The sequence below is a fragment of the Varroa jacobsoni genome, unplaced genomic scaffold (assembly GCF_002532875.2).
Source record: "Varroa jacobsoni isolate VJ856 unplaced genomic scaffold, vjacob_1.0 scaffold_707, whole genome shotgun sequence".
Lineage (NCBI taxonomy): Eukaryota > Metazoa > Arthropoda > Arachnida > Mesostigmata > Varroidae > Varroa > Varroa jacobsoni.
Window position 1 is genome coordinate 111694 of NW_019213609.1, and position 12291 is coordinate 123984.

Consider the following 12291-nt stretch of genomic DNA (forward strand, 5'->3'; position numbering starts at 1 on the left):
TCTGGGCTGATTTGAACTTTACGTTAAGAAAAAATTGAGAATTGGTCAGTATCAGTTTCGGCAGGGCTAAAGATCGGATTATGTAGATATATTACTCTTGAAAAAATATTTTCAATTTATATTTGAATGGCACTCTAAAATAGCCTACGTCGATCAAGTAGCTTATGAGTATTCGTTAATATCCGAAAAAGCGCACTGCTTAGCAAAAACATGATAACGCGGAAATGGCCCAAACTGTAAAATAATATTTCTGCAGGGGAAGTTGTTCCCGTTATCCGCGACTTGAAAGGATACGAGGTGTATAACTGTTGTAAATGGATGTGAGGTGCGTAACGAGACAGAACTGCTGTGAATACGGCCAAAATACGAACTGCTTAAATATTGGAAATTCATGAACATCGTGTCCCTATCTGCACAAGAAAGATATAAAATCTGAAAGAAAGTAATATGGGTTAATTTAAATAAATTGTTTTTATTTATTATATTATAATATCATTATAAATTATGCTTTTATTTAATTACAAATGCCGAGGTACTAAAAGAGCGATTTCTCAAAGGAAAACGCTCGAATTTGAAAGTATGCTACTTTTACCTTTGCAACTATATCAGCGTAGGCTCAGCACCTACCTTTATTTGAAGTACTGCGTCAACCAAGGCTATCTTCAATTGCTCAACTGATTCTCATAGTTTACTTTGGAAAGTATGCTTGTCTGCTTGGTAGCCTCTATTTATTACTAACTGCTCATGGTGCCAGCGACTGCAATCACCGTAACCGTCTTTGAGATGGGCTTGACTGCATTCTAATCTATGACAGTGGGGACCACACGCTTTGGTGAATAGGCGTAAGCTCGTTGACCAAAGTTGGTAGTCAGCTTGTGGCGTACGCACAACTATGAGGGCCTACAAACCCAAACGTCAGAACTTCTTCCGTCAACTGATAACCTATACATAATAGTCGTCGGCCTAGTTTATGCTCCTTTGAGCCTTTGATGTAGTATTGTATTGAGCAATTGGCTTTCGGTAAAGCTGGACCAGAGCGACCGGGCTCTCCTGCGTGAGAAAAGAAAATAGATTTAAGACACCTTTTTAAAGCAACGCAAGACGCCAAAATCCAAATGGATACTTTAGCAATAACAACATCTACCATTTCAATAGTAGATGTTATTGCTTTCCGTTGAGTAGAAACGAGAATCTCGATCTCGACTAACATGCAAAGTGTTAGTTAGTAATTTGGGTGTTTATATGTAACGTATTCGTTGCAAAGGCCATAGGTTATATCTAAAACGAGTGAAAAGTGGGCATCATATGTGTTTAACGGCTGTACCGGACGAATAATTCCGAGCATCTATAAATGTATGTGTGATTTTTCTCTTTTTAGAAGTACCATTACTAGTTAAGTATCAGATACATGCACAATAATTTTGTTAATTTTCATACGTCTGTTTACTCTGAAGTGCGTAGTTTCTACGGTCCTTTCCTTCTTATGCCCCTTCAAAATGTATAATAATCATGTGTACTAAACGTGTGTGGTACTGATGATCAACAATGCGCGATTATTTCTGGACTAAACAGTTATGAACTTTAATCCTGCTCAGACTTTGAAACCTCCTCAGCTTCTTTTGATACACGCTCAGGTTGCCTCGCGAATTTTTCTCCTTGTTTCGGGATAGAACATTTACCTTCTTTCAAGGTATACTCGAATTGCTTCCTTGCATCTACAGAAAAACCCACAAAATTTTCACTGCATTTCGTAGTGTTTTGGGGGGTTGTCATCAAATTTGCACATTTTCCATTCCGGTTGGTAGTCAACTTTGATAGACTCGGAGATTGCCCTATCGGTATTTCAGTTAATCTTTTTGAATTATTAGATCTACTAGGTGTTTCGGCAAATGTTGTTAGGCCTTCAGATTTCATGTTCTTTTTTTCGCTGCTCTTAGCAAAATTTTGAGGTTTTATGCTTGTGATTTCAGGTTTTCTTGATGAAACCCGAGACTTCATGGCCGAGTGTGCAGCTCTTCTTGCAAAGTTCCGAGATTTAATAAAAAGGTTTCCCGGCCTTCTTATAAAATCTCGAGATTTTGCGGACGGGCTTGAGGCCCTAGTAAAATCCTGCAATTTTAAGCTTACGGACTTTTTTGCGAAGCTTTGAGATTTTATTACGGAGTTTTTTACTGCTTTCGAAAGATATTGCACTTTCCCTACACGAATATCCGTTTTTTTTATTGCAGCTGGGGATTTTTCATTTTGAGCTTCAGGTTTTCCGATTCGAGCCGTCAATTTCCGTGCTACCCCAAATTTCACAGGGCTTGGTGACTTTTTTATGGATCTTTCAGATTGTTTTGAGCGTCTTCGAATTTTTTTAAAGCTTTGTAATTTTCTAGCTGGTTTGGAGAATCTGCTAGGTCTGTCCGTTAATTCCGCAAAGTTCTGCGATTTTCTGGGAGCTGGCTGAACTTGTTTCTGAGGGCTGAGGGCTTTTCTGTGACTCTTTACTTTTCTACGATTCCCAGTTTTTGCTAGGCGGTCAGATGGTCCCATTGCCTTTGGGGACATCTCACTTGAGCTTTCCGATAATTTCGTAGAGTCACGCGATCTGTCACGCGATTTTTTTTTAAGTCTTTCAGATCGACTTGTGAGATTCGGCGATTGTTTCCTGAAGTGTTCAATTATGTTCATAAGATTCTGGGAATTTCCGTTGGACGTTATTGAACAAACTTGCTTTAAAGGTTTTGTAATAACGCTTTTCATCGATTGCACGGTGCTTTGAAGCCGTCTTTTAGGTCTTTGACACGGTTTTTCGAGCACTTTCGGTTGTTTTTTTGAACTTTCAGGTTTCTTTGTTAGCACTAGCAATTTTTTGCCATTTTCTGATACATTTACTAGACTCTGAGGTTCTTTTGAAAACAATCCAGGTTGTTTCGCATTGCTTATAGGATGTACCCCCAACGTTTCATGGCGTTTAGAAACCCCTTTAGAATGTTTCATGTGCTCGGGTTCTGGCGCAGCCATCTGAGACTTCCCCGTAAGGCTGTCCGTCAATTTAATGTGACCCTGGGACTTTCCAGTAGGGCTATCTATACTTTTAGTAGAGGTCTGGGATTTGCCTCTGGAGCTGTCCATAGATTTAGTAATGCCCTGAGACTTTGTGAAATTGTCCGCCAACTTAGAGAAAGTTTCGGACTTTAGTGTGGTACTCTTTAGTAATTTAGAAAATCTTTGGAGCTCAATAGCTGGACGCTGGGACTTACGTGCGAGGCTTTCCGATGGTTTCATAACTTCCTTTGTGGGGCTTTCTAATGGCTTCGTTGATTCCTTCGAGGGGCTTTTCAATGGTTTCGGGGGCTTTTCAAATTGTTTTATAGGACCTTTAGATCGTTTCATAGATTCATGATACATAGATATGACATTTTGGGGTTGATCCATTATATTGTCCTCAGCTTGTTTTATGCTCTCAGGCTTTATAGTGGTCGTTTCAACTGTCTCGGAAAGTTTTTTAAATGGTTTTATAGCCAAAACAGCTTTTTTTGAAGGGGCTTCTGGCATTTTTGTGAGGTCCATCAGTTGCACCGCGAGAGGTTCAGACACCTTCGTTGATTTTTCTGGTAGCGAGGCTTCCAACACTTTCGAAGAGCTTTCTGGCGGTTTGGAAAGTTTTTCGGGCTTTCTCATAATTTTTTGAGACTCTTTCGGTGTAGTTCCCGTAGGCTTCAAAGCTTTTTCGATGCGAGTTTCTTGAGGACAAATGACCTTCAACACCTGGAAATAATGAAAATCCATTCAAGTCGTGAGATGAACATGTATAGTTAAATTAAATAGATACACATTCCTCACACTGCAAACCCGACAAGAACAAAGGACAATATAGGGGAAAGTGAGTTAGGATGAAGTATTTGAGGGCCTACAAAATTTGGCGTACGGAATATACTGATCCGACTTTGGTATGGTGTAATCGTCCTGCTATCTGGCTATTATGTGACAGGCCCCGTTTGAATTACTACCAAAATAAAGTATCTCAATTCAGTCCAGTGAATTAAGGCATCATATGGTATGGGTTATGAGAGACTTACCCCGCATATATTTCGAAATCAGTTCACCGCGACTTTTTGTTATTATTATTATTATTAATAATTACTATATTATTGATTGACTAATGAAGTTTACTGGTACTACCGCAAAACGAGTACGTGTCATCATATTCCTAAGATAGTTGCCATCGTAGCTTTTTCGGGCTTGTTGTCTTATATGAAGATTCACAACTTATAAACAACAAAAACTAAACTAAAATAATTGCAGCGCTACGACATATTACCGAGTGATCGCACCTGTCAACCTAGCACTACTCATATCGTATACCGGATCATGTTTAGCCTTTGGAACAAGGATGGTCACGTTTCGTATTCTTAAATGTTCGAATCGTTTATAATGTGGTCTACTTAGTTTAAAATAGTTTAACTACTACTACAAAAAACACGAAGCGGGTCGGAACAGTTGCCCCGAATGCCTAGTCACGAGGTATCTCGACTTACCCCTTCCATAGGGTGTTTCAATTTACACCAGTACCAGCTTTTAAATACATCAATTTGGAAATGAACTACTTAGATCAATGAAAATATGCATATAACTCCAAACTTGAAGAACACGAAAATCGAATGAGATTGACTATACACAGAGGTCACGATATATTACTGGATGATAGATAGACAATGATGAAAAAATAACATGCGGTGAACGCATTTACGTAAACTTGAAGACAAGTCGGTGACTTTAATTTGGTCTTATTTTGTGACACTATAGACTTTCTGGCGTGTGCGGCATGGCTTGACGATCATTCATCCAGTATATAGCTTGAAAAGTATGCGTTTACGGTGTCTCAAGCAAAACCCGCCTTATATGAACCCATTTTTTCCCGCTTGTCCCTCATTTTCGTTAACAAAATCTAAAACAATGCAAATGAGCATTACATCAGTACGTAATACAATGCGTCGAAAGGAGATTGGAAAAACGGGATTATGTGAAAAATGGGGGGTTACTAAAAAAAACTTTTTTCTTTCCTTCATGCTGTTTTCTTTACCCAAATATTTCACCTACAACCAATAGCCTCTATGCTATGCTCTATGCTGTACCATGACTATATCTAATCTAGATATATACTAAGACGGGTTATAACAAATAGATTTAGATCTATGAATTGTTACGGCTTGACTAAATGCTCGTTAGAACAATAATATACTTGTATATACAACTATTCATATTTCATTCAAAATGTCATGGTCTGTGAGGGGCTTTCCGCAGGCTGCTATATAAATTCAGAGCCATTTCAATGGTCCAAATGAAAACGTTCCTGGATAGTTACCCTGGTGCATTCCTGGAGGGCATCGGATATGTTGGGCCGCTCAAGTGGCTTTTCATTGGCCAACGATATAGCCAGCTGCACATACTCACCAGGTGCAGCAGCTGCGAGCTGATCGGACAGGCGGTGAGCCATTGGAAGAACTGATGGTAGATATCCCGTCACCATGTGGAACATTAGAACACCAACGTACCAGGAGTCTATCTGCAGGCCCAGCCGAAAACGAACTTTATATTTATTAGTTAAAATACAGGTAGACTGCTATTAATTACATAGACTGCTACTATGACTATACGAAATTTAATGATGTGCCACATAGACTGATCGTGAAAATTAGTACCGTTCGTGCAATACAGTCAACTGTTGCATTTAAAAAAAAAAATTGAAAACCGACCTTCTGATTGAAATAAGAAGCCTTCTGTAAAAAGGCTTTCATCTGTTTTTCGAGCGCTCCTAGATGCCCTCGACAAATGTCAGAGAAACATAAGCATTCCAAAGGTAAGCTAGAAGGAAGAAGAAGAATCCATATTCAATAAAAACTCTACGACAAAAAAAAGCTCTATTATTAATTTTTCATATAAGAAATGTCGGCTTTCTCGTTTCTAACCAAAGTCCTTCGGCCTCTTTGCGCGGAAGTCCTTCTTAAGCCCAATCTATGATTTTATTTTAAAACTTTTCTAAGGCATTGATTAAAACTTTTAGTAAAGCATTAAATTATAAGAAAGGAAATATTTTTCATGTTGCAATGAAGACTTTTCAGGCTCTCGTAGTGATCTGCGTAATAATCTGTATCTCGGTAATATAAAACGCAAAAGAAAGAAGTTATGATGCCAGCCGACAAGATGAAGCCGAGCTCCACAAAAACTGAGCATACACTATATATAATTTGAAAATGTTCATGTACACGTGTGCCGAAAACCGTAAAATGACTTAAACAATTAAGTGCTACAAAAATAGTACTGATGCGTCGGAATACCTTATTATATCGTATAATATCATTACCAGTATATTAGCAGGGTATACTTTGGCGTATATTTCCGCGTACACTAAAAACGGTCTTTCACAAACCTGTATATTATCGTTAAATCTAATTCAACGCTTTGACAATAGCGGCCTATGTAACCGCTAGGACATCTTACTAAACCTTATTGATGGGCTCAATATGCTATTTTTCATTCCAACAGACAAGATGTGCCATCAGCTGGAAATGACTTATATGCAATGTCCTATGGCTGGAAAAGCAAGCCCATGTAAATCTTTACATATATATGATTAATCCATGAAAATAACCATTCTGCGGAGGACTGGAACTGAAACCCTATCCTCAGTAATGTAGTATTAATCAGCAAGCTTTACGCGGTATTGCCAGAGCTGTAGTCCGGAAGCAAAGGTCTATGGCGAAAATAGAATGGGGAGAAATAAGGTAATTTCAAAGCGAAACTACCTAATTGACTCCAGTTACGATGAAAGAGCTCAATCGGTTGTTAAGTAGTAAAAAAGGGAGACAAAGCTAAGAAACGCATTTGTTTATTGCAGGCTGAAGTCGAGGGAGAAATGCTACCGTCGCTGTGAATTGTACGCATGTTAATTAAATTATGAGCTTTATAAAAGAAATTTCGGCCCCTCAGCTCCTAAAATAACCAGTGCACGGTTAGAAGAATCGAAATAAGATATAGAAGATGTTATAAAAGAAGCTTAGGGACTACATAAAAAACGCATGCTAATACACACATATGCAAAAGCTGATGCCAAAATATAAACAGTCCGACTCAACGTCCAAGCCCGATAACAAAATCTGTTTAATACCTTTCCGCTAAGGTTCTCAGCGTACGTCGCCGGTCTGAAGCCACATGTTTCATTGTTTGGTTGTGAGCAGCATCTGCAAAGGCATTACTACATTGGAAAAAGTACCAAATGATAAACTTCTTATTTATCGCATTGTACGTATAGTAACCTCACGAGAGTGACAGACAAAAAATTTCAGGGAAACCACGAACCTAGATGTCTTTAATCAAAAAGCGTTTGTTCGAAGTCTGGTTATCGAAAAAGTCACTTCAAGCTACGGGCACTATGCACTATAGCCTCAACCGCTCAACGCTTGTTGCAAGCATTTCGCTATTACATGTACAAAAAGCTACGCAATAGAGAGACTAATATTACGACATTCTTGCACCTGCGCGACGTCTTGCGAACCACGATGGTACAACTAAATCCCGATAGGAGTGCGAAAAGCGATGGACGGCCCGTACCTAATTCACCTAAAATAGATGATAAATTTACTTGCATATTATCTAATAGATTCAAACACCTGACTCCGATCCGGAGCTTTAATTACTGCTAGATCCCAATAAAGCTTGATCAGTCGTTTAAGTGGAAAGAAGACATGGTTAGTGACCTCAGGGTGTGGCTGGGCTCCTCTTGACGCAATGGACATAACACACAAACTCGAGGTTTGTGTCACATAAATGTGTAGATTACGCTTAATTTTCTTACCTTAAATTATGCTTACCTAATATCGGCTTAAGTAAAACTGTACTAGCCACGATATTTCGGTGTAAAATACCCCTCTCGTGTAGATGGAACAATGCGTTCAGTATCTGTCGGGTCACACCTATTGCATCCGGCACCTTCATCGCGCGAAACCGGCCGGAACGGACATACTGCAGAAAAGTTAAGTCGCTGACTTACTTATTTGTTTACGGTTTTGAGCCTCAACATTTGTGACTCACTCTCGACAGGCAGGTGTAGGCAAGTATTTAAACCATGCTTTTTCCTCTTTCTACAACGAGTGCTTGGTGTTCCTATTTGATCTAAGCATGCGCAATGTTATTTCTCAAAATTGGCCCATTTGCGTTTGTCGAACACAGTGTATTATTTCCAGCTAAGTTTCTAGGCCATCCAACGGCCTACTATTCAGCTAACTTGACATTACACATAGAACGTGTAACTTCGCACGCTTACATATATTGGAATTGGGATTTGTCGACATACGCAGAGTTGTGTAACTCTGCGTATCATTGGTATAAATTACCAAAAGCAAACCTTATCTGCTTATAATTGTTACATGGGACGGAGCCACCTAGTTATTTCGACACTAACTTAGCGGATGCGCCTGCTAGTTCCTGGATAAAGTTAGTGATTACGCATTAAAATGTACCGCCATGAGGTAAACACTGGCAATTAATGATTTTGAGAAAGAATACGGATACATACTCTTCACTATCTCTATATGTTTCCCATCATGGTAACGTTCATTGTAAAATAATAATTCTTTTTTCCGCCATTATTATTTGCGCATAAGTTCAACACGTAACTATTAATCGATGTGTCTGCCAACACTATTCTAGCTTTAATTGCAAATCTGAAACCCCAAACATCTAGTGAAGATGATCTTCGTAAGATCGCATATTATATATACCGCTATATTATATATATATACATCGCTAATTATCGCATTACCTCCTATTCGAGTATATTGGGAAGAAAAAAACCCGCATTCACTTAAAATAAGCTTATGTTGGCATTTTTTTGGCTCACTTTTATTATTTACTATTTACAAAGTGCATTTGAAAGCATTTACGAATTAAATTTAAGCTCTCAAGGACCTAACGACAAACATATTGTGATAAGATACTAGGAAAAATCTAGAGTATCTTAAAGAAAGCACCCAATTTGGAAGTTCTCCTCCGAAAAGATTTCCGAAAGGATTACTCCTTCCCAGCGATTTAAAGCATGAACCTTTGAAAATGACATACTTAGTGGCATAGCACTTAGGAACAGCTAAATCCAATGTTCACATAGTATGTCTATAGATTTTTTCAGGACACCTATTTTGCCTGCTCGAAAAGCGCTAATAGTCCTACCAACCAAAACATTCACAAAAGTCTCATCAATATTGCCATTCATTAATTAGGCTATCGTAATTAACATGCCTACAGTATCAATCATTTGTCAAGTAACATTTAATTAATCTATATTTACATTTTTATAGTTTGTAATGTCTTTCGTTAAACAAGATATTTATCTAAAAAGCCATACGTGACGATAAGCTGGTCAGCTGGTGGCGGGACCTAGGTAAACCTGAAGCTCCATTGCATAATTCAACTCCAAAGGTCTATTTCGGATGATAAGCTGAATCTACGGAACGTGAATTCCATTCTAGGTTCGAGAGAATGACCTCGTTTGTTCAAACGACGTCTCTTTTCAATTGAGTACGGATATGCGTGAAAAGACTTGAACGAGACGGTAAAAAAAAATGCAACCTGGCTATGAAAGATATACAATGTGCCTTCATAGATAAGGTTCGAATAGCAGAATTTTTTTTTAAAGCCTGTAAGGCTTTCAACCCAAAATAAACGTTTCCCTTATCAGACAACGCAGGGATTTTGCAAATTACCTCAAAAGTACAGATTCACTGGTTTTCGGCGTGTGCTACTCTGGTGGTAAAGTCGAAACACCTCGTTACGAATGATCTTTATCAGATAATATTAAAACATAGAGCTAATATATTGAGAAGTGTGCCTGTTTTGAAACGGACACCCTAATTTGCATCAATTTCAGAGCAACAGAGAACGTTTACTTCCAATAGAGCATTAGGTTATTTAAAAAAAAACGCGACTACTTATGTATAAAATTATAAGACTTAAATAACACTGGCTCATTCCAGTTGATAATACTGTAACCTCGCTCAATTTTAAACAGAGCTCGTCCATAAAATTCTTATAAAATAGTGTCTATCAGCAAACATGTTTACCTTCGTAAGGGTGACCAATCGTTGGTGACTGCCGGTTTAAACAGAACTATGTGTTGAAGTTTATTGACGCGCTTCACGTTGACAAGAATGAAACATTATCTGCCATAGGAAGCTCTATTCGTGTTTCATTGGCTGTGTACAACGGTTAGAGCCACGGTGTCTAAAAATGAGCACCTGTCTTGCCATTCCACCCCAAAGGAACCTTATCGCGAAAGGATTTCACGTTACACTTCTATTATAAACGTCGCCCTTAAAGGTTCGCCAGGATAGACTGATCCTGATGTTGGGTTGCATTCCTTGAGAGCGGAAGCAACGTTCTGACTGTGTTTCGACTCTAACACAGAAAGCTGCCTTTTAATTGTGCAGTACCGAGCTACGATAAGACAGCGAAGTATTACTTCAACGATTCAAGATCAAGTCCGATTGTCTACTTAGTTACAGTGTCTAAACGAAGAGCGTTCCCGAGAACAAGCCAGAACCACACATCAGAAAGAAGTAACAAAGCGCAAATATAATTCGCTTTATCACCTAATGTAATCCAGCGATATACTATCATAACCTATGCACGTAGTAATTTACTGCTCTGGTAGAGGCGTTTAACTTGCCTGGTTTTGGCGACTCTGAGACTTCACTCTGGAAGAATCCATAAAAACTAATACGACGGATAACTGTTTTGCCATTTTGCTTTACGAAACAATGAACTTAACGACCATCAAGTTGCTAATATTTCTCTGTTATGATCACACATTTGCCGTGCTTGACCGGGCACGATGCAACTTCGCCTCCGTGTTTGAAGTCTGAATAACCTTTGTGGATTTTTCGATTTATTTTAATAAAAGAAAGAAGCGACAAAAGAAACTTATTTTTCTCTAACAGATATTGTAATGTACATTCCAAGCTTTATTTAATCATAAATCCCAAGACAGCTATATTCATGTTCAACTTGCATACAGTTACTCAGTATTTTAACGAAATTTAAACGCAATCGCTTTCGGTGTAACTAAACTAACTCAATGCTTACAAAAAAATACTAAACTCAGCCGATAATAGACGACTTCTTCCTAATTATGGCGTCATCATGAATGACACGAATAGGATAATTTACGCACCAGAAACATGACTTTTGATGGATCTGTCGTGGCTAGGGGCTAGGGCTTCCATAACTATACAAGTACCCCCACTAATTTTAGAAACCATTTGAAGCCATGGAGTTGGAAATAAGTGCTGAGCTTGAATAAGTATTCAATCTGTGATTGTGAGAAAACTGAATCTAATTAGTCATTATGGTCTGTTACGTTTATAACAAGCATCAAAAAAAGCGTCTCCGTATATCTCCCTTAGCTGTGTGATAGATAGGGTGCAAGATAACAATAGATGTGTGTGACAACAATAGATGGTAGTGAGGCGTACGAAAAGAGCCTACTCATCGAAAGGCTGCACACATGTAACGATGTTATATTTCGTATGTATTTTTGATGTTACCTGTGAAACGTCGAGACATTCAGCATGTTCAAGCATGATAAAAAGGCTGGGCCCATCTTCAAACCAGCCACGTATTTTAATGATATTCTCATGGCAGAGCTTCTGTAGCAGATAGAGCTCTTCCTCCAGCCATGTACGCCGCTGCTCGGTTAATTTATTTTTATCGAGAATCTTTAGGGCCACCTGAAATAACCCAGTTGCTCAGGTCTTCAATCACCTCAATATACGAATAGTACCCATCTAAATGAATGGATAGCATTTAACCACTTATATAATGCCATTTATGATAGAGGCTGCCAATCACAGTTGCATACAATTATTCTCAATTAAACAGCTAAAGGAACACGGTGACCTGTTCTCCGGAACGGCGATTGGTGGCGAGGTGTACAGACCCAAATCGACTTTTCCCGATCGATTTGTGTAGAATAAAGTCATTCTGTGACCACTGCTGTCCACGTATTGCAAGTTCAGGCAACGCTGTTACAAGCCACATATGCAGAGAAGATAAAATCGGAACCTAAGTTTCTTAGACATAAATCTTCTTACCAACAATTCAGCCAAAAAATTTAGGATGCCAAATGATGTCGTTTGACCTTGTCCAAATTGATTGACTGCTTGGATGAAGCGCATTCTCCCTCCCTTCCTTCCTTCCTTTGCATAGCACTAACAACAACCATATAACATAACATTATGATGTCGTACTGAA

General features: G+C 38.7%; 1 protein-coding gene across 1 annotated transcript; it reads right to left on the reverse strand.

Moving 5' to 3' along the window:
• Positions 1 to 513: 513 nt before the first annotated feature.
• LOC111262850 (uncharacterized) lies at positions 514 to 7239 on the reverse strand. Its single transcript, XM_022837436.2, has 4 exons — positions 7157 to 7239; positions 5354 to 5554; positions 3249 to 3756; positions 514 to 1050 (listed from the first exon to the last, which is right to left on the reverse strand). The coding sequence occupies exons 2-4, from the start codon at positions 5525 to 5527 to the stop codon at positions 869 to 871; spliced, it is 864 nt and encodes a 287-aa protein (XP_022693171.1). The 5' UTR covers positions 5528 to 5554; positions 7157 to 7239; the 3' UTR covers positions 514 to 868.
• Positions 7240 to 12291: the final 5052 nt, after the last annotated feature.

Excerpts from the sequence above, each read along its gene's own strand:
- LOC111262850 (XM_022837436.2), bottom strand. The coding sequence starts at position 5,527 with ATGTTCCACATGGTGACGGGATATCTACCATCAGTTCTTCCAATGGCT. Across the intron at positions 3,757-5,353 it reads CCCTCCAGGAATGCACCAGG|GTGTTGAAGGTCATTTGTCC; the intron begins GTAACTATCCAG and ends CATTATTTCCAG. Across the intron at positions 1,051-3,248 it reads ACCATCGGAAAGCCTCGCAC|GAGAGCCCGGTCGCTCTGGT; the intron begins GTAAGTCCCAGC and ends TTTCTCACGCAG.